General features: G+C 39.7%; 1 protein-coding gene across 3 annotated transcripts in view; it reads right to left on the bottom strand.

Moving 5' to 3' along the window:
• The window catches only part of Ube3c (ubiquitin protein ligase E3C), a 101,255-nt gene that overhangs the window by 30,954 nt on the left and 46,650 nt on the right, over positions 1–23,651 (bottom strand). For all 3 annotated transcript variants that reach the window (XR_005503372.2, NM_001427087.1, XM_039108546.2), the window contains 5 exons: positions 17,945–18,049; positions 16,360–16,447; positions 13,749–13,846; positions 11,554–11,686; positions 1,628–1,875 (listed from right to left, as the gene is read on the bottom strand). Coding sequence is in view for 2 of the 3 variants with exons in the window: in NM_001427087.1 (NP_001414016.1) it covers positions 1,628–1,875; positions 11,554–11,686; positions 13,749–13,846; positions 16,360–16,447; positions 17,945–18,049 (672 nt within the window). In the remaining variant the exon portion in view is untranslated. The remainder of the gene's footprint in view (positions 1–1,627; positions 1,876–11,553; positions 11,687–13,748; positions 13,847–16,359; positions 16,448–17,944; positions 18,050–23,651) is intronic.

Below are 23,651 nucleotides of genomic sequence, written 5' to 3' on the forward strand. Positions count from 1 at the left end.
GCAGATATCTACCTTCTGTATTATTAGAATTCTACTTTTCTATCAATAACCCTAAGCTATAATTTGCCATGTTCTATCTGGGCAGCTCTTAACTCTAATTGGCCAACCTTCATGGCCGTAATTTCATGACTCACCTAACCCATGGTGGCTTTTCCCTTTTCTACCTTCTTCTCTCTTCCTTTCATTAGTATTTTAAGACAGAGTTTCTTTGTGTAGCCTTGTCTCTCCCAGAACTCACTCTATAGACCAGGTTGTCCTTGAACTCACATCTGCCTTCCTCTGCCTTCTGAGTGCTGGGATTGAAGGCATGTGCCAATACACTAATACAAATTGGGTAGTCACTGCTGGACAACAGGGCTGGAGAGATGGCTCAGTGATAAAGAGCAGTATACTATTTTTGCAGAGGACCTGAGTTCAGTTCACGTCCCCATGTCACTCAGTTCACAATCACTTGTAACTCCAGCTTCAGAGGCATTCAATGCCTCTGGTCTTCAACGGTACCCAGACTCACATACACTATCCATATACAAACACACAGTTAAAAATAAAAATAAACCTTGAAAAAAAAGGAGCCCGACGGCAGAGATTCACTGGACATAATGGCAGATACACCATGCCTTCCACTACAAAACAGTTATTTGTTCCATGGGATCAAATCAGAGCTCAAATACACACTCATTTAAGACACTTTAGGCAGCTCCTGATTTTACTAGAACATGCCTGCTAGACACATTCTTCCACAATTAACAGTAACTGACATTTTTATTTAAAATGCAAGTAAGCAAACAAAATAAACATTATTAATATATACTTGTATATAAAAGCCCCACATTTTAAAAACATGAGTAAGCAGTAAAACTAACAACTCCATTCTGCTAGGATGAAGGTTTACTTATAGGAAGCAGCTGCAGTGCAGATTCCCCAGGGCCAAGCGTGCCCTGTCTTGTCTCTGACTTAGAGGAAATACTCTGTACACTTCACCATTAAACCTGAAGATTTGCCTTTAGTTGCATATTCTCCAGTCATGTCACATGTCTAAATCACATTGAACAACTTTAAAATAGTTACTTTTGGGGCTGGGGTGATGGCTAAGTGGGTAAAGTGTTTATAGAAGGCATTCCATTCCTAGCACCCACATTAACAAAACACTATCACAAACAGCCAGGCATGGAAGCATGCTTCTATATTTCCACTGCCAGAGAGCTGGGGAAAACCAGGGCTTGATAGTTAATAGAATCAACTAGTTCTAGGTTCAGTGAAAGAACCTGCCTCACAGAATAAGAATGGTAGGGAGCAAAGGAGAAAGACATCGATTTCCAAGTATACTCATGCACACATTAAAAAAAAAAAAAAAAAAAAAAAGGCCAAACAAAAATAAATACATTACTCTATCTGTAGTTTTATAGTGCTGATTTTGCACCATACAAATTATATTGTAATTCAACTACTGCCCATGCATGATCTATGATGATGATAAAATGTAGTTGCTATATAATTACGAGTTAGGGATCAGCAAAATGGTTTTTTTTAAATCAATTTTGAATAATGATAATCAATAAAGTGTAGAAAACTATAAAACGGTAAAATGACATCTTTTGTTTTGAGCCTTATTTTATATAAAAATTACCTTTCCAAGCATTCTGCCTAGGAAGTAGTAATGCCTTGCAAAAGAATCTCCCACGAGCATCTGAGCAGCTGGGTTGGGGTACAGAAGCCCTTCATTAGTAGTCTTAAAGAACCCCTGGTTGGGGTTAAAACCAGATTTCAGTAGTTCATTTAAAAACTCTCTGAAAATACCACCACCATCGATGCCAGCTTCGTCCAGGCCATGGGCATTGAGCAAGTGCACCCGGATCCGTTTTTTCAAGTCAGGTTCTAGTAAAAAGAAAGCAATGAAATAAACAGTATTACAGAAAGTATTATGTAAAGGCACCAAGACTATCAGTCAGTGACCTTTAAGATTTATGGTTCAACACACCAGCAATTCTAAAGAGACAATGACATCAACGTTACTTAAAATGCAAATAAACATAAACCAGAAATAATAAACTTTTATTTAGAAGGTTCCATTAAAAATAAGAGTAACCAAGAAAATTTATGGGAATTTTCCCAAGTCCTACAATGGGAACTCTTTTCTATGGATTTATCACACAGGAGAAGGTTGGTTAGTGGACCAGTGGGAGAAGATTCTTAATAAGGACAACCCACCATCTCTGAAGAGGTAAGTTAGGCAATGGACAAGGTGCCCATGGTGGGCAGGAAAGAGACTTTTTCTAAAGAGATACAGTTTGGCGGCAACAAGAGTGATATGATAGGCAAGAGGGGATGGTCCTAACAACTTCGTCATAGATCTCATCACTGAAAGATTCACAAAGCAGTTTCAATCAAAGACAAGCCTGAGTAGAAGCTGAAGATACTGTCCTTTTGATCTGAAAGGACCCAAGTCAGTTTCCACAGCAGGCTCAAAAAGCAAACTACTGAGATCGTTTGCACCACTCTGTTATCTACCTGTGGTGGAAATATATACATAGCTGTTTATTTCCTATAGTAATATCCTCGCTTTTGGACATGTAAATGTGAACTTTTACTTCCATGCCTTCAATCTGAGAATTAGTTGAGCCTTTAACTACCCACCTTTGCTGGATTTTAATGACTTTAAGGACATAGTATACATTAGGCAGTTCTGTTGAATATGTGAAACCCAAGTGTGTTTATCACTCTGACAGCTGTGATACACACTTCATAAAGTTTGCAGGTCTTAGGGATCATTTAAGGAGTGAATTGGTTTACGACACAGCAGACTTTTAAGTTTTGATAAGGATGTTTCTGTTATGTAACAGGAAATAAGACTCTGAAGACGACAGGTATCTCCTTTCTTTTCAAAAGAACCAAGTTTCATGTCACTGACTCTGTGTTGAAAGGTTTCTCTGATTAAAAACAAAAAAAGTATTTATTGCCGGGCACAGTGAATACATGTCTTTAATCCCAGAATTAAGGGGAGAGAGGTAGGAGGATCTCAGTGAGTTCAGGGCCAGTCTGGTCTACAGAGTTCCAGACAGGGATATGTAGAGGGACCCTGTCTCAAGAAACTCAAAACAAAAAATTATTTGCTAAGTTTCAGGAAACCTCATTTTGCAGAACAAAATGTCAAACAAACAAACAAACAAACAAACAAACAAAAAACAAGCTGGGTATGGTAGTACATGACTTTAATCCCAGTACTCCGGAGAAAGACAGGTAGATCTCTGTGAGTTCGAGGTCAGCCAGTGTGTTAAGCAGAGAAATCCTGTCTTTAAAAACCAACCAAACAACAAACAAACAAATGAACAAACTTAAAATGTCATTTTAAAGAGACACTGTGTTAAATGCCATTTATTAATATTAACTAATATGGAATAATCAGAAAAATTTAACCACATAGGCAGCTGGGAGAGACAACCCTTATCCCCCAAAGAGAATTGAGCTTACACGAAAAGAGTTAAATATCTCCCACAAGAGGGGCAGGAGCAACTAACATGTCCAAAGACTAGGAAAGGAATCAGTGATAAAGGATATCATATGATACAGAACTAATCACCAAGGTTACCACCTTTGCCACCTGCAGAGCAGGGAAGAGAAAAGGTACTCCCTGGACCCACAGTAGGAACATGCCCCAATCTCTCATAGGAATCTGGCAAACAAATCTACTTTATCAGGATTACAGCTTGCTCTTCATCCTGTCTAGGAGTAACATAGTAGCTATCATTGGGGAAAGTATGCTGGGAAGTTTGCATAACTTTTGAGGTTAAAAAGAGCATTAGTTGCCGTTATAAGGCTAAGGATGACTTATTTAATCAACATGGTTAATACTATAATGGGTCCCACATCATTTAAAATACCTTGGCTGCCTAAAAAGCTTGGCTCTTGTCTATTCAGGTAGGCTCCTCTGTGGTCTTCTCTACATTCATGAGAAGAATCACAAACATGGTGTTTACATCTAATTTGGTTAATTTGATTATGAAATATGGTTAACAAAAATTCCAGATAAGGGGCTGGAAAGGTGGCTCAGGGGTTTAAGAGTACATTCCACTAAGTCGGGTGGTGGCGGCACATGCCTTTAATCCCAGCACTTGGGAGACAGAGATAGGCAGATCCCTAAAGTTTGAGGCCAGCCTGGTCATAGTTCCAGTATAGCTAGGGCTATACAGAGAAATATATTGAAAAAAGGCAAAACAAAAAAGAGCACATACTTCGCTGACAAAAGAACTGAGTGTAACTCCCAACAACTATGTCAGGTGGCTTACAACTCTATCTTGAAGGGTGTGGCCTCACACAGAACCTGCACTGATGTATTTTTAATGTTTGCCCTCAAATCCAACAATAATAACGAAACCTATCAGAGTTTCAGATAAAATGCCATCTTTATAAAAAAAGATATTTTAAAACTTACCAAGGCTGGGCTAGTGAAGTATCTCAGTAAATATACTTGTGGCCAAGCTTGACCACTTAAGTTTGATCTCTAATGAAGGGAATTCTCTATATTCCCACATACACTGTGGCACATGCACTACACTACTCCCTCTGAAACAAATTTTTAATAATGTAATAATGATGATGATGTTGATGAAGTTTGAAATAAACTCCTAGGAAAAAAAATCTTAAGAGTTCCCATACAAAAATATGTATTTTGGTATTTGTGCCCATTTATTCTCTGAAAAAAAAAATCAATCTTAAGAAGGAAAGAGGAATATTTATTTGCTACCAAACATAAGATCTTACACTTACTGTCAAGGGATTTCACAAAAGTTTAAAGTGTGAAAATACTCCGAATGAGAAATTGCTGCCTTTAGTCATCTTTGAACCTCTCCTTTAAACTTTAGGACCAATGCAAAAGAACTTAGATTCCTAGGGCCATCCTCATAGTATAACTTGTCAAGGATTCTGGTCTTTCTGAAAGCTGCTTATGAAAATCAGAATATATAATTGAATAAAAATATTTTCAGCATAAAATCTACCCTGTCAGGTATCTTGACACTACTTGTTTCTAGGTACAACTTGATTTTATTTTAAGGTTTTAGTGGAAGAAAACAAAATCTAAGAAAAACTTATCCTTAACTAATGTCCTCAATTTTGCACATTAAATGAAATAACACCAACTTCCTGAAGAAGGTATTCTCAGGAAATGACATCAAGTCTACAGGCTGTCCAACTCCCACAGCTGCAGGTTACTGAGAGTACAGGACCAGAGGTTATGGCAAGACAATCCCACAGTCCTCAAAGCACTCATGGGTGAAGACTATTCCACATTCTCTCTATAGCAGAATTCTGTAACACTGCAACATGCACATGGTTTCCATGGGTGAGGTGAAGTCTATAAACATTTGTTACTAGCTCCTCCAAGCTCCACTCCATCGACTATGTAAGTGGCTAGCTTAAACCGTTCAGAAAACCTCTGAGATGAACGTCAATAAAGAATTGTTTCAGTATATTTCATCACACAGTGAACCTCCAGATTGTGTTCTTAAAAAAAAAATCTGTGTCTAGGTGTGATGTCTCTCAGCCTTGGCACATACCTTTGGTCCCTCTGGCTAGAATACACACACCCTTAGTACACAACTTTAATCCCAAACAACAAAGGTAAAGTTAGTTTGTAGAAGGAAGCACCCATGTTTGAAAGTGATGTCTAGCCATCTGTGCCTGGAGTTGACCATGTACCACAGCTCTCTGGTACCCAGACCCCACAGGGAGAGAGTTGGACTCCCACCTGAGAACACAGTTGAGACCACCACTTCTGCTCAGAGAAATCTTCCCGGAGCCTTCAGGACGCAAGGACTAAGGAGCAGTCTGGGGCATGATCCTTCCGGTTTCTGTCTATGCCCAGAGCTGACCCTGTGGCACAGCTCTCTGTGCCCAGATCCCGCTGGGAGAGAGCTGGTATCCCAGGAGAGCTGACACACCAGAGAGCACAGGCGAGATCGCCACTTCTGCTCAGAGGGGCCCTCCCGGAGCCAGTAGCCGAAAAGCAGTCTGGGATAGTATCTGTGCTCAGAGCTGACTCTGTACCACAGCTCTTGGTTCCCAAATCCCATGGGGAGAGAGCTGGTCTCCTAGGAGTGCTGACACACAGGCTTACAGTCAAGCCACTGTCAAAGACAGCAAGACCAGCTAACAGCAGAGATAACTAGGTTGGGAGAGGCAAGCACAAGAACCTAAGCAACAGAAACCAAAGTGACCTGGCATCATCATAATCCAGTTCTCCCACCACAGCAAGTCCTGGATACCCCAACACACCAGAAAAGCAATCAGAATTACACCAGACTTCTCAACAGTTAGAAAGATCCTTGGCAGATGACATACAGACCCTAAGAGAACACAAATGCCAGCCCAGGCTACTATATCCAGCAAAACTCTCAATTAACATAGAGGGAGAAACCAAGATATTCCATGACAAACCAAATTTACACAATATCTTTCCACAAATCCAGCCCTACAAAGGATAATAGATGGAAAACTCCAACACAAGAAGGGAAGACTACACCCTAGAAGAAGCAAGAAATTAATCTTTATCTTTCTTTTGAGCTTCAGTTTATGCTCTTACTGCAACACACATGAGCTATCTCTATAATCACCATGGTCCTACAGGTCTCCTCACTGTAAGACTAGGCACTCTACATGGGGACCTTACACTGCTAGTCATACTCAGTAACTATTTAAATGTAATTACAATATAAAATTTAACAAAATACTTTAATTTCCCATGAACTGGCACTATAACACGAGAAGTTAGAAACCTTGAATATGAGACAAAACTGTTTTAGATGAAATAATGATAATAGAATAGATCTAAAAGGTAAAGAGAAACACAGTATTCTGATGTTATTCTGTGACTGGAACTAATTCATCAATAATGATATGCCTCAAAACAGTAAATTACCAGATTCAGTGTTAGAACTAAGTGATTTGTAAAAGAAAGTCTTTGTGCCACTACAACATGTTAATAAGGCTTATATTTAATGTTTTACATGTAAACAGATATGGAGACAATGATAACATAACTGAAGCCACAAATGTTATAGGAAAATAAACACTAGTAACATACATTTTCAGGCTGTTAGCAGTAAGGCCACAGCTTCATATGCTGAGCTCTCGAGTTGACTGGAGACCTCTTGAACATAGGAGCAACAATGCTTGAAGAGTTTTAGATTTATTCCTTGGCATTATAAAGATCACTGAGTGGAGAGTAACCACCTGTTTTAAAAGACACTATTGCATATTATACTGATATATTTTTCTTTAAATATAAAATCAAAATTTCCCTGGAAATGGATGAAGGAATTTCAAGCCTTCCATCCACAGTACCTTTAATTTTCATGTCCTCAACCCTCTCCTTCATTTCTGGGATGATTTCTACTGTCATTTCCTGTAGTGTTTAATAGTGCTGGAAAGAGGACATTCTCATCATTTGTGAGTTTACAAAATTCTCTTTCTAAACTCTAATGAAACTGTAAAGTCCCTGTCTCCATAGCTGACTTAGCAGCTAATCCTTCAACTGACTCCGGCTCTCACCTCACACCCTAAGTAGTAGTCCTTCTTCCTCCTCTCAGATCTGCAGATTTTCCTTGGTTCATTGTACATATCTGAGAGCCGCATGCTGAGATTTCCTTCTGTTCCTGTCCTGGGATTTTGTTTGGTCGTTAAAAGTTTCCTACAATAGACTCTGTTTTCTCTTAGTCCCCTTTGTTTTTTAATTTTAATTTTTTCATTTATTATGGTAGCACACATGCCTTCCTGTTAGGGAATACTTAAATGAAAATGTTAATTTTGTTTTTTTCTGATTTGTAATATTGTTTCTCTAAAGCTGGGCTGCATGGCAAAGTGGGGAAGCTGGGTTCTGGCTTAGAAAACATTACCTCTCTCTTGACTGTTCATATTCACTGATGGTATTTAGAGAGTCTGGCATGTTGTAATATGTGAGACATTTTGGGATATAAGCTACTGGTCTAAATAGCTTAAGAATGTCTATTTTACAATTCTGAGAAAACTTTCATGTATAGTTTTGAATAGTTTTTTTCCAATCTTTTTCTGCAGTAGCTTTACTTATTTATATGTTAGAGCTTAAATCACACCTTTCTATACATCTGTATAGATGTATAGAAATACCTTGTATAGAAATACCTGTATAGAATACCCTTGGCAGGGAAGGGAGAGGCAAAGATTAAAACAGAGACTGAAGGAACACCCAATCAGAGCCTGCCCCACATGTGGCCCATACATATACAGCCACCCAATTAGACAAGATGGATGAAGCAAAGAAGTGCAGACCGACAGGAGCCGGATGTAGATCGCTCCTGAGAGACACAGCCAGAATACAGCAAATACAGAGGCGAATGCCAGCAGCAAACCACTGAACTGAGAATAGGTCCCCCGTTGAAGGAATCAGAGAAAGAACTGGAAGAGCTTGAAGGTGCTCGAGACCCCAAAAGTACAACAATGTCAAGCAACCAGAGCTTCCAGGGACTAAGCCACTACCTAAAGACTATACATGGACTGACCCTGGACTCTGTCCCCATAGGTAGCAATGAATATCCTAGTAAGAGCACCAGTGGAAGGGGAAGCCCTGGGTCCTGCTAAGACTGAACCCCCAGTGAACTAGACTATGAGGGGAGGGTGGCAATGGGGGGAGGTTTGGGAGGGGAACACCCATAAGGAAGGGGAGGGGGGAGGGTGATGTTTGTCCGGAAACCGGGAAAGGGAATAACACTTGAAATGTATATAAGAAATACTCAAGTTAATAAAAAAAAAAAAAAAAGAAAAAAAATCACACCTTTCTATACATCTGGTCCCTGCTTTTATATTTTGATTTCTACATACAACTTTGTTGCAGTTTTTGTACTTTCATATTTTCAGTTTTGAAATGCAAATTATCTATCCATTTTTAATATTACCATGCTATATAGCTCTTGCCATCATATATGCTCTATAGGTTTATATTCTGATATGGTATCCATGCTTTCTATGTTTTCAAAGTTATTTTCTGTGCAATCAATTTTTCTTGTTTTTATTATTTTTTGCTAATTTACTAATTTAATAAAAATTTCTAATTAAAAAAAGTAAGAAAAATTAAACACAAAAGTGATATCTAATTGAGTGGCAGACAAAGTGACAAATCAGAGAAAGATTTGACAGAACATGTAATACCCCTCTGTCATGAGAAGAGAAAGGAAGGAGAAGCTACTTGAGAAGTGAATAAAGAGAAAGGAATCAGTGTTACTGGGAGAATTACAGAGAGACAGACTGAAGAGCGAGAAGACAGACCGCCAGAGTCAGTGTGAGGCCAAGCAGAGGAACTCAAGCAGAGGCCAAGGGAGAAGCCAGACTCTGAGCCAGAACAGCTGAGATGAACCAGCCAGCCAGAGCTTAGAAAGAGCTAGAAAGGATGAGTTTATTCTGAATAAGTCTCAGAGGCTGAAACATTCTAGGCCTAGATAAGATTGTATGGCAGCTAGAAGCTTCCAGGACTAGACCTACATTAGCAGACAAGGCAATAAGCCTCCATATGACAATTATTTCAGGAGAATAAAAGCTACATTTAAGAAGAATTGACTTTAATAACTAGATGTTAAATGAAATAATCACATCAATTGACTTTATGTAAATGAACAGTTAATACAGCAGTCCAAACCTTTCCTTGTAAGCAAATTAAATATTCTGAGATTATCTGTCTAGCAAAGTATTACATAACCTTTATCCATGGTTTAAAAAATACTTTATTCCTAAGAACTAAATCAGTCCTGAAAATTTTTAAGTTCGACTAAAATAGCCTATAAGTACACAGCAGTCGCTTTGGCTGAAAAGTTCACATACACTCCAACATTACAGAGGCCTCAGAGATGGGTATGCAGTTAGACATAGGCCCCATACCCTACCCATCAACTTCCCCAAACATTCTGGCTCCCATTTCACCTCTTGAGAAAGTCCATCAGCCTTCCTGCCATGACAATCATTTACATGTCCCTGGACTCAGCTACAACTTCAATAGGTACTGCCTGAACATCTGCTGAGCGTGCTTAGCTAAGGTAAATGGGAGAGGCACATGAGTTAGATCGCACAGTAAGAATGAGGACTGACTTATGAGCTGCTATAGGATTCCAAAGAAGAGATGCTTAGATTTTGGAGAGAATACTTTCCTAGAGGTCCCAGGTACCTATGTTCATCTCTCTGATCCATAATATATGGAAACAAATCCTGATCTCAGACCTGAACTGAAACGGTTCAACACATGGGGCTTGAGAAAACACTGCACTGTTCAAATGACAAATATAAGTTCTGTAAAAGAACACTTGCTGAGTACAGCAGGCAGGATACTGCTGGCTCCAGTTTCCTTCTACTATAATCTAATTGACATCATTTGCTCTTTAGCCGGGCAGTAAAATTATTACAAACTGAGATTTTCCTTAGAGAAAATTAAATGGCTCCCTTCAAAGAGAAACAACTATGATTTTCCATTTAAATCTGTACAATGGACCTAAGGTGACAAAGTTTTTATTCTGAGTACTGATCAAACACTGGTTATATGTAAGACCATTGTTATGAAATACAGCATTTAACCTTGAGTGTCAAGTATTAAAAGATAAAACATGTGTCACTGGCTTTCAGATAGTTGAAGTCCAGCTTTCTTCAAGTACTGTTACTGAGCACTTCTTAAAAATAAATACAGATTGCAACAGCACATTTTAATATAATATGGCCAACAACTGGTCACACATGTATATGAAAAAGAGACTACAAAGCCATTATCATAGCACTCAGGAAGTTGATGCAGGAGTATTATGACTCCCAAGACAGGCCTGACTATATAGAGACCCTGTCTCAAGAACACCACACCACCAGAATGAAAGAAATGGGTGCTAACTGCAATTTTGGAATTATAGATAGCAAAATGAAGAAGATATAACATAATGAAGGCAAAAGGTTACCTTTAAAAGAAAAAATTGGTAATCTAAAATGCTTGTTGTGATACTTACCAATTTTAGGAATACTACTTGATAGCTCATATTACTAAGTTTTATTTACTATATCTAAGTTAAAAAAAAAATCATACAGAGGGCCGGGAGTTCAGCTCAGTGGTAAAATACTTACCTAAGTTCCCTCCTTAGAGAAGGGGGGGAAGGAGAGGGAGAGGGGGAGAGGGGGAGGGGGGAGGGGGGAGGGAGAGGGAAGGAGGGAGGGAGAAAGAAAGATAGGCTGATTCACACACCCACACACCCATGCCCACAGCCCTGGTTCTTAGTACTACTAGGATTAAAGGCATGCATGTACTATCACACCCAGCAGCAGCTCAATGGAATTTCTCTTTCTGAGAGAGGTGCTCACTATATACCCTTGGCTGTCCTGGTATTTGATATGTAGACCAGGGTGGCCTCAAAGTCAGAGAAATCCACCTGCCTCTGCCTTGAGAGTACTGACATTAAAGGTGTACACCACTATGATCAGCAATAATTGCTATTTTTCTATAGTATTTCCCCAGTTTCTGCTAACATATACAGGTACACAGAGGAAAAAATATGTATTTACCATTTTCTGGAGAAAGTTTGTCATAAGCATCTTCATATATATAATTTCTCCTTATAGTGACATTGATTCCATCCAGAAATGGCCCATCTCCTTGAACTTCTTGCTTATCAGCATAAATCAACCTTTGAAAGATCTTTTAAAAAAAGTAAGTTGTAAGGTTATTAGAGCCAAAAAGACTTGCTGGTGTAAGTATAAACAATCTAAACAAAACTGCTAAATATGTTTTAACTTTATTTCTATAAACTCTGACATCAGTTTTTATATACAAGGTAGCAAATATTAACTTTTTCAAGAAAAGAGTACTTAAAAGTATTTCTCTTTTTTAAAAAGATTTATTTATTTATTATATATAAGTACACTGTAGCTGTCTTCAGACACACCAGCAGAGGGTATCAGATCTCATTACAGATGGTTGTGAGTCACCATGTGGTTCTGGGAATTGAACTCAGGACCTCTGGAAGAGCAGACAGTGCTCTTAACCACTCAGCAATTTCCCCAGCCCTTAAAAGTATTTCTAAAGTTGTTTCCCCTGTTTACTGTAAGTTTTGAAAGACTCATGTCATAGTATGTGTTCATTTATTAAATATTTCTTAAAAATCTAGACAGGTGGAGGGTGTTGAGATGTAAGGCATTTTCTGCTAAGAGTTATGACCTGAGTTCAGTCTGGGACCTACATGATAGGAAAGAATGAACTTCTAAAAGTTGTTCTCCGACCTCTGCACAAACTCTAGAATACACATGTACACACACGAGCAAACTATCAAAATTATTATTAGGGGGAAGTGAAGCTTCCTTCAAGAATAAAATTCACATGTCTATAATGTTGAAGTACATTAGAGCTCAGGAATTGGGTACTATGGTGTTTTGGCATTTGTTTGCTTATTTGGTTTGTTTTTACTCCAAGACAAGAGTTTCTCTGTGCAACATCCCTGGCTGTGCTGGGTCTGCCAGCACTAATCTCTGAGAGGAGAGCGAGGATTAAAGATAGAAAAGGCATGAAAAAGATGCAAAGCCAAAAGTAAGATTTGGAAGGACTGCTGTTCAATACCACAGTAGCAGCAGCCAGCACCCTTGAGTTACTTTTCTTAGCCTTTGTGTAATTTCACAGTACCATGGGAAGCAAAGCCCAAGCTAACAGAAACAACTCTTAAAATATACACAGGACATTGTTCCCATCCAATGGCTTTCCTGTTCCTTCCATCAAGGTTAACAGAATGTTCAGCCCCTCCCCTTGATCCTCAAGTGCACCTCTTCTTATCATTCCATACCTCAGCAGGCCAGTAAATCTGCCAACAGGCTTTGACCTACCTTGACTCTGCCTGGCAGGTAGACTTATTTTCTTCTTTCTGCTTCAGAGAAGCAGGCAAACTTCTCTGCTTTTAGAAACAGCAAACAGCTCTCAAAACCAGGCTGGCCTCTGAACTCACAGAACTCCACCTGCTTCTGCCTGTTCAAGTGCTGGGATTAAAGGCCTGTGTCACCACGCACTGCAGGGATTGCTATTTTTATGAACACTTAGAGCAGCAATTTTCAAAGTGTGAGCGGCAATCCCTTTGGCAAATCCCTATCTTCAAAATATTTACATTACAATTCTTAATAGTAACAAACTTACAATTAATTGTTTGGTGGTGGTGGGATGGGGGGGGGGGGTCACCACAACATGAGGAACTGTATTAGGATGGTTAGAAGCTCTAGGTCTGTCAGACCATTTTTTGGTCTGTTTGCTTTTCCCCAGAACAAAGAATGAAGGCCTGGAAAATATTTTTTGGCCAGTACCTAAGAGAAGAACCTAGCAATTTCAAGAAAATTTCTGGTATAAACAGAACAGTCCAAATTAAACTGGAAACATATATGCAAACTTTTAAACATTTTTCAAAATCATCTGGCAAGGACCATTCATCATTTCAAAGTAGTGATGGTCATACTAATTTTTTAATGAATGTAAACAAAATACCTTTACAAAAATACTGGCAATTTTAGTAACAATGCAGACTTTGATAATTTAAACAACATTTATTAGGTCCCACTATTAGAACTCTCTAGTCTAACAGGCTGCTCAGCTAGCTACAAGGGAAAGCATGGATACAGAGAAGCATCTGGCTGGATTTTAAGAATGAAATGAATGGGAGATCTCAAAGAGTGGTGCATTCACTTTAACAGTGCTCAGTCAGCATCGCAGGGTCTGAATGGCATACCTTCACTCGCTCCTCAAATGGAACCACAAAAGGCAGCTCTGTCAGGATGGCCAGCTGTCGTTCCTCAGACACAGACAGGGGTGGGGATTCCAGACCCACTGCAACACATGTTGAAACTCATTAATTAGTCCATCTGTTCCATTCACTGCCAGCTACTAAAATCAGGATTTTTAAAGTCATTTTAAGGATCTGAACTAACCTAGTGATTCCATCTATCTCTATATCCACGAACATAAATACCCTCTAGGCCCAATCTGAAATTGGAAGTCATTCTAGTCAGGTAAGCGATACAAATACAGAGTGGGAAAGGGTGACCATCTTCAGTTGTAAGCTCACTCACAAAATAGCTAGCACTCAAGCTATGAGGCTCAGGATGACAGAACTAAAGTGGAAGTTCCTGAAAAGCTGCTTTTTCCTAGAGGATAGGTATGTGAGCATGTCAAAAGTTGCCCAAGAGAAAGCTGTATAGCTAGTGGGACTATATTGGTATATAGCAAACTTAGAACCTGTTCTTTCTCAATAGTGAGAAAACAGCCTGGTACAGTGAATCACAGTCAACCCCTTTAAACTCATTTGAATGAAAAAGAGAAAAATCTGGGTAATTCTTAACAGTTTAAGATTCCTTCATAGCTGGGCAGTGGTGGCACACACCTTTAATCCCAGCAATTGGGAGGAAGAGGCAGGGGGATATCTGTGAGTTGGGAGTGAGTTCTAGAACAATCAGGACTGTATAGAGACCCCCTGTCTCAAAAAAAAAAAAAAAAAAAGACAAGCCACAGAGTGGTAAATTTAAAACAGATAAAGAAACTATATCCATAACATATAAAAAAAAATCTCCAAATGCAATAATTAAAACTAAGCAAGCAAAACACTCAATACTATTAGTTAGCTGGTGAGGGCAAGGTTAAGCAAGTGCTTTATCACTGCTATAGCCCCTGTGGGTCTTCTACCTTTTTAACTTTTAAAAAGGTTTTGACAGTTCACACACGTACACAGTGTATGGTAAATCATACTCATGATCCATTATCCTCCTGTCTTCCGCCTACTCTTGCTCACCACACAACTGGTCTCCCTATTTCACGTTGCTTTTGTGTGTGTGTGTGTGTGTGTGTGTGTGATCTACTGAGTTCAACCAGCATTTCTTATAGGAACGTAGGAAGTTATTTACTGGAGCATGGGCAGTCAATCATTTCTGAAGAAAATGACGCCTACTTCCTCACCAAATGTTAAGTGCTGAGGCACTGTGAAGCTATGAGTTTCCTCCCTCGTCCATGCCAGTATGCGAAGAACTAGACAACTCCAGCCACTATCCATTATTGCAATGGCCACATCACAGCCATAAAATAACCTTTTCAAACACAACAACCCCAGGAGGGCATCCCGGGGCACCTTTTGTAGTACCAGGAAGCAGCTGTGAACCCCGAAAGGACCAATCAGAAGCCAATTCGATGTAATCACATAAGGGTCTTTATTTATAAGCCCGAGCTCAGGTTTAACTCACCATCAACCCACAGGACAGTTCCAGTGGAGAAGCTCAAAGAGCCTCATCATGACACAGCTCTATTATAGAAGCAGTGAGAGGTGTGTCTAGCCTGGCAAGCATCTGATTGGAGAGCTACTGTGGGCTTTAGCATAACTGCCTGCTGTTGGTAGTCAATCTTTTTTTTTTCTTTTTCAGAGCTTGGGACTGAACCCAGGGCCTTGCGCTTGCTAGGCAAGCGCTCTACCACTGAGCTAAATCCCCAACCCTGGGAGTCAATCTTAAATGCTGCTTTCCACCAGATTGGTGGTTGTTAGGCAAGGGCGGGCTTATAAACTGGTGGTGCAGATTTGTTGGGGCTGGAGGTTTAACTTGAAGACTGGTGGTAGGTACCAGCCTGTGAGTTTACTTGAGTTCAAACTTAGGTCAGGTTCCCTAAGATGAGGTCTAAACCCAAAATATTTGGTCTCTCATTTTAATTCCAGTACTTTGGAAGGTAGAGACAGATAAATCTCTACACCAGCTAAGGCTACACAGTGAGACCTGGTGTCAGAAATAAAAGAAATAAAAGCCAACCAACCAACCAACCCAAAACATGACAATCCCAAGTGCTGGCTGAGATACAGAGTACTAGTGCACAAAAGAGTATCTCTGGTCTGAATGTAAGGTTGTACAGCTACTTCAGAAAACAGTCCTGCAGTTTTCTTTTCTTTTTATATAGGTAAGCGCATGGCTGCAGTGACTTAAGATTCTTCCATTATTTATGCTCACACATACTTGCACACTGGTAATAACAGCAGCTACATTCATATTCACCAAAGACTAATAACCAAATGTTCTTCACACGGCATAACTACTCAAAGGGATTTTGCAGAGTGAGCAAAAGAAACAGCTATGATCCACAGAATCCCAGGTGTCTCTTGCTGTGTGCCCTAGAGCCCTACCTTTCAGAAAAGGTGAGATAACAATCATTTTCTACCTGTCTACCAGGGTCACACAAGGTGACTTTTACTGGAGTGATGATGAAGATACTATGTGTGGTGTTCAGCAGAAATCACAGAGTTAACAGTAAAAGGAGTGAATGCTACAGAGTATCGTCCTGGTGAAAAGAAGTACAAACAGAGAACTTACCTTCCAGGGTGGACTGCAGTGGGCCAATTCTGCCCATCCTCCGGAATCGCCACACATGTCTAGATGCAGGTACATAGAGCTGGGTAACCTATGGGAACCAATTGCTGTCAGCACTTTCTTTCGTCCCAGCACCTAAGGAGCTGACTGTCTATTCTTGTTCAGTCCAGGCTGCCTATCATGCTCTCATAATTTAGCTTTGGTTCTTTTTTTTTTTGTTTGTTTGTTTTTTTTTGCATAATTTAGCTTTGAATACTTGAACAATGATATAATTATGAAACAAAGCATATCGCATTTAAAAATAACAAATTTTTTAAATTAATTGATTTTTCTTTAATCTGTAAGTTCTTCTAATTCTTTAGTTTTTTGGTCTTTGTAATTTTTTTTCAATAAAGGAATAAGCTTTTCTTTATGCTCTGTAATGTACTCACTACATGCAGAGATACCAGAAGAGAGTTAGAGCAACAGGCTCAATGTGTGTGGTGGCATGTTACATTCTTCTTAGAACCCACAAAATACCCATTAGGTGGAAGAAATGCATAAACAGGAAGACATCACTACTATCTTGATAGCCTTAGAGAGGCATGTCAAATATTTACTATTTCTTTCAAGAAGTGTTTCAAAATGATATGGCCCCTTCATATTCTATAAAATTTATGAATAGAGTTCTTTTCCTCTTCCGCTATGAACTTGTAGAGTTACTATATGAGGCCAGACCATGCAGCTATTTTCAGTGTTATTCAGAGTTCCCTGGACAGTGTACATGTCTAGGAGGAAGGTTCTCAGGGGTTCCTAACCTTTCTGCATGCCTCAGCAGCCTCTTGTGGTGGTCACAGGTCATCACACTTCAAACCTAGAACTACCACCATGCTAAAGTCCTTTTGTGTTGGTGAAAAGTTGCCTAGAGTCATCCATCTGGGCTTGGAGCTCTTCACTTTGCAAGAGCTGACCATTTGCAAACTCTGTCACTGGGTGGAGCTGAAGGCCTCAGCTTGAAGATGGCTTGTCCCTGAATACAGAGTCATACCTCCAATGTCCTGCTGTACTCCTGTCTTGGATTCTTGCTGCACCTATATCGCTGTCTCACTTCTATCTCCTGACTGCCTTCCACTCTCAAAGATTCTAAAACATATCATTCATGACTTTCTCTGAGAGCACTTAATGTGCACTCTTCCTGATGATCTGGAAGACTAAGTCTGCTTTAGGTTCAAATCTTAGCAATAATCAATTGTCTGCCCGTTCAGACAACCTAGGATAAAACCTATCTCTTTTAACTAATGAACATACTTTTATTGGTAGGAATACTAAAACTGAAATTGTTTTCAACTCCAATAGAAATCATTGTGTTTCAACACAACCTGAGGCAATAACAATACAATCAAGATAATGATTATCAGGATACTGTCTAAGCCAATGCTGCTGCTACGAATTTTGTCCTTTGACTAAGAGTTAGCATTGCCTAAAACATTGATACATCCTCAAAGTTAAGTGAAGAGTTAGAGCATTTAAAAAGGCTTACATTCCCTTTAAATACAAAAGCTGAGGAACCTATCTGTAATGAAAAGTATTAGGGAAATTTTCCACTGACTTTATCTGCTTTGATATCTTCTTGTTCTGACAGCCAGTGGTTTGGAGGACAGAAATTTCTTCTCGTGTCTCTAGACTTCAGCATTTTCACTAGGTTGGTGATAACCTGAAGAGAAAGAACAGGGCAGTGTCATACAAACTCAGTGACTAACACATTACAGAGCATTCCACCATTAACCAGATAAGACGCAGGTGTTTGTCTACATGATAAAATGGATGTGAGAAAAAGCCTCCTTTAGGGACTACAAGAACATGCTGGAAGAACCAGTTGATTACCAAAAGAAACAGAAAAGCAATGTTAAGTGTACACACTCTTTAAAAAATGAGGTCAGGTGACCTTGTCTTGAAACAAACAAACAAACAAACAAATAAACAAAGGTCCGTTCTCTCCTAGCAGAAGGGAACCTGTGAGTCACAGGGTGCTGTCGCATACCTTTGATCCCAGAACCAGGGAGACAGAGGCAGGTGGATCTGCTAGTTCAAGGCCAGATTTGTCTATAGAATTCCAAGACAGTAAGGGTAACACAAAGAAACCCTACTTTGAAAAACCAAAGAGGAGGAAAACGCAAAGCAAAGCAAAGCAAAGCAAAGCAAAGCAAAGCAAAGCAAAGCAAAGCAAAGCAAAGCAAAGCAAAGCAAAGCAAAGCAAAACAGCCCAAGAAGCCAGGGTCTGAGGAATGGAGAGATGGCTCAATGATTAAGAATGACTCCCTTTTCTTGTAAAGGATCCAAGTTCAGTCACAGCACTTATATAAAGTGGCTCACAAACACTTCTAATTCTAGCTCCAGGGGATCTGATGCCCTCTTCTGGTCTCTAGGGGTAGCTACCACACAACACGTTACCCACCCCCCCCCACACTTACTTATTATAAACTGAGTAAAACTGTTTTCTATTTTTTTTTTCAAGCAAGGTCACATACAGCTCAGTCTACATCCTCCTGCTAATTCCTAAGTGTCAATGATTACATGCCTGCGTGACCACATTTTGGAATTCTTTTTTTTCATAGCACCCTCTTTAGATTTATTTTATGTGCATGAGTGTTTTAGCTGCATGTGTGCATGCGCACCATGCGTGCACTGGTATCCTTGGGAGTCAGAAGACAGCACATGATCTCCTGGAGTTCAAGTTATAGGTGGTTGTGAGATACCATGTGGGGCTTAGAAACTGAACCTGGGTCCTTTGCAAGAGGAACAAGTGTTCAAAACCATTAAGCATCTCTTTAGTCCCTTGGCTAGAATTTTTAAGACAGAATCCTGGCAGTGTATAGCTCACATGGGCTGTAATTAAGCTCATCTTGTTACTATGTTGAATTAGTTTTTCTGAGAAATACCACATGAGAGATGTGAGTGAATCAGCACCCTATTAAATCTCTATTTTTTCCCCACATACCTTGCCTGTGCCTCTAGAGCTGATCAATTTTCTACAGTCTCCTATTTGGTGTAATTCTCAGGTTGGCCATTCTCTCCAACTGCAACATCACAGCTATGTGTATCCTTTCAATGTTCTTAAAGCATTAGCTCTGCTTTGGCATACCATAAGCTCCTTTGGAAGATGGCCTACAAATTACCTGGGGACCTGAGAGTTTTCAGGATTGATCTGGGATCAAAAGTAATTGATAAGATTAAAGAAATCTACCAGTACTATCTTAAAAAAAAAAAAAATCTAGAAATATGCTTTGTAGAACTGGCAAGATTACTCAGTAAATAAAGGTGCTTACTACCAAGACTGACAAGAGCCTAATTCCCAAGGAACCACAAGACAGAAGTAGAGAACTGTGAGGCAAGTGGAACTGTGTCGTCAGGCAAAAACTGGGAAGGTTGAATAGATTCAGAAACCACAGTAAATTCTCATATCATTTCATCTACTCCCTACCAGGATCCTGTCCTGGAGCATGTGATCATGACATCCAACATGAGGATCAGGAAGCCAGGTAGCACAGAGCACAAAGTTCTGCATACTAATGAGGTATCTAGATGGGCTGACCCTTAGGGTTTAGCCCACAAGTGTCCTTCTTGGACATTCCTTCCTGAAAAAGATATTTAATCTCTGGTCCACCCTGAGTAAGTATACAACTATTTTCCACTATCAATAAACACTTTGAACAAGTAAGGACTCATCAAGAACTGATGTGGGGGAAAGCCTTCGTCATACAGAGCCATGTAACCTAAGTCTCCTACAGAAGACCTCTCTGCACTCCAGACAACTCACCCCTGACTTAAGCCAGATTCTGGGCCCCAGGTTCAATGCCAGTCCACTGCCCAATCCTGACTCCTTGTGGTTCACAGCAATGTCTGGGTATCCAGGAGTTTGGGAACATCAGCCTGCCTTCCTATTTCTCATCCAGGCTGGGGTACCCATCTTAGGCTATATTTGTAGCCTAACACCTCCCCAGCTATGTTCATAAACCGCAATTGTGGTGAGGCAGAACATGGACCCACAGAGAACCAATTCCCACAAGCTGTACTGTAACCTTCATACATGTGCTGTAGCATGTTCCTCCCCCAAATAAATGTGTAAACACATATCATTTATACCATCTTCAAGTGCCAATTTCACATAAATATGAAACAACTTTTAAAAAAATATAAGTAGGGGTTGGGGATTTAGCGCGCGCGCGAGAGAGAGAACGAGAGCGAGAGAGTGAGTGTGTGTGTGTGTGTGTGTGTGTGTGTGTGTGTGTGTGTGTGTGTGTGTGTGTGTATTCCAGCAAGATTTGTTACAGTTGTTAACAGGAGCACAGATGATAGGTAACAGAATCATGAGCACCTTACCAGTGGCTATAACAGTGAAGGAAATTTTTTTCCCTTTCATGAATTGCCTATTTTAAATCTTATCTCAGGAGCCCTACCCATTCAATGATAGGTTATTGAAGGACCTAACATTGTGAAGACAAGCATAGCTGATATGAGTTCAAGAGTGCAGCAGCCAGGTTTGGAGAGATGGCTCAGCAGTTAAAAGCACAGACTGCTCTTCCAGAGGTCTTGAGTTCAATTCCTAGCAACCACATGGTGGCTCACAACCATCTGTAATGGGATACGATTCCCTCTTCTGATGAGTCTGAAGAAAGCTACAGTGTACTCACAACATAAAATAAATAAATAATTTTTTAAAAAAATGTAGCAGCCATGTCATGCCTGAAAAATCAGCATTCCACACCTATTCCCTTTCTTGCCACTATGCGCCACAGCCTTGGATATTGTGATGGGTTGAATGAAGATGGCCTCCATAGACCCACAGGGAGTGGCACTATTAGGAGGTATGTTAGAGTAGGTGTGGCTTTGTTGGAGGAAATGTGTTACTGTGGGTACGCTTTGAAGTTTCAAATACTCAAGCCAGGCCCAAGTGGCACTCCCTTCTTGATGCCTTCTGATGTGAATGTAGAACTTCCAGCTACTTCTCTAGCACCTGCATGCCACGACAATAATGGCAAAACTCAAAACTAAAACTCTAAACTGTAAGTCAGCCCCATGTTAAATGTTTTCCTTTATAAGAGTTGTTATGGTCATAGTGTCTCTTCACAACAATAGAAACCCTAAGACAGGTATGGTTGTCCCATTTATGAGTCATTTATTCTTAGTAATTTGGCCAGTTATAAGTCTCTGGAACTAATTGCTGATCACTGCAATGAGAAGCTTTCTGACCAAAGCTGACAACAGCACTATTCTATAGGCTGGTATTTAAAAGGTAATGTGATTTTTTTTTTCCTGGAGCTGAGGACTGAACCCAGAGCCTTGGGCTTGCTAGGCAAGCACTCTACCACTGAGCTAAATCCCCAACCCCAGTAATGTGATTTTATACATTATGTTCAGTTAGCAAAGAGCAGTAGCTTTCCCACTATGGCACAGGATATGGCCTTTTGACTAAGTCTATATATAGTATGAGGGCTAGTCAGCAGAGAGGAAGCTAAAAGTCAAGTTTCAACTTTGTTTTTCTGTCCCATGACCAAACTGGCCTTAGGTTTTAAGAAATGTGTACAGATTTCAGGTTGGCCTGAAACTCAGAATCTTCCTGCTTCAGTCTTCCAAGTGTTGAGATGTACCAGATTCATCACCACACCCAGAATATTTTTTTCTTTCAAATGGAAAATATAAAGCAACAATCAAGAGGTTAAGAATCATCTAGCACACTCTCCTTTCTATGTGGCAATATATATATAGATGTGTCTGCTTTCTTGACCCACTGTCTTTGCTAAGGCCCATTAAATGTGGTAGCCAAGTACAAAGATATAGCAAGTAAGTTTTCCTGCTTCTCCATGGGGTTAAAGTGATTATAGCCATAAATTATACTTCAAGAAGAAGCTTATAAAGTTGATAAATGCATTACATGCTTTAACCGTGTTGGTGCAGAGGTTAGAAATGGATCTCAGTTCCTAAGGTGACAAGTAAAGATGACTTTGAGCAATTAGATTCTATGTTCTGTAACCAGTCAACAAAGCCTCTCAATTCAAGATGGTCTTTGACTGGAAAATGAAAATGGTCTGCTCTGAAGTAAAAAGCCTAGCCTCAGTGTTTGCAATTCTGTCAGTCAACAAAAAGCAAGAAATTAATGGCAAATGCTTTTTACCCCCTTTGGTGATTTTACTGTGAATGCTTCAAATTAATTTGGTACTGAAGTACACATAAATGGTACAGACATTGTACAGGGACAACAGTTAACACCTCCCATACAGAATCACTACCACTGAATGGACAGACAATGCTTGCTTTTAGGAAAAAGTGACAACACCCTATTTGATATAAATGTCATTTTCTCCTATAAGAAACACTAGCAGTGGGGTGGGGATTTAGATCAGTGGTAGAGCGCTTGCCTAGCAAGCACAAGGCTCTGGGTTCGGTCCCCAGCTCCGAAAAAAAGAAAAAAAGAAAAAAAGAAAAAAAAAAAAGAAAGAAAGAAACACTAACAGCAGCTGATCATCACTCATGAGTCATACTGGTTTGTATGATTTCTAGACTATAGAGTCTAGCAGGTGGTGTAAAATTGGTGGGGTACATGTTCTTTCTATTCTAAGGTCAAAGGTCTTTGTTAAAACACAATTTAAAAAGCTAAACCCATCCCATATCAAAAAAAGTGGGAGCAGGTTGGGGAGATGGCTCAGCGGTTAAGAGCACTGACTGCTCTTCCAGAGGTCCTGAATTCAATTCCAAGCAACTACATGGTGGCTCACAAGCATTTGTGATGGGATCTGATGCCCTCTTCTGGTGTGTCTGAAGACAGTTACAGTATACTCATATATATAAAACAAATATTTAAAAAAAAAAAAAAAGCGAAGTGTTAGGATTTTAGATGTAGCACAGTCTATGCTTACAGAGCCCTGAGTTCAATCTTTCTCTTCCACTTCCATATACATCAGAGAGCAAGAATCATCTACCATAGCACACAATGCATGTAGATGGGCCTGCCTCCCTGACCTACTGCCTTTGCTAGGGCCCATTAAAAGTGGTAGTCAGACACAAAGACGCACCAAGCAGGATTTCCTACCTCTTCCCTGAGACAGGGTCTTGCTTAATTCACCTTGAACTCACTAGAACACTTGTAAATCATTCTTAGCAAGCTGAGAGCTGGGATCACTAGCATGCATTATTGCATTTGGCTCCACAAAATCTTTATTTAATGTTTAAGCAAAACAAAATAAGATCAGGATAAAAAAAAATCTCATATAGTATTATTAATTTCAGATATTTCTAAGCCCCAAAGACTGTCATACAAA

This window comes from Rattus norvegicus, chromosome 4 (assembly GCF_036323735.1).
Source record: "Rattus norvegicus strain BN/NHsdMcwi chromosome 4, GRCr8, whole genome shotgun sequence".
Lineage (NCBI taxonomy): Eukaryota > Metazoa > Chordata > Mammalia > Rodentia > Muridae > Rattus > Rattus norvegicus.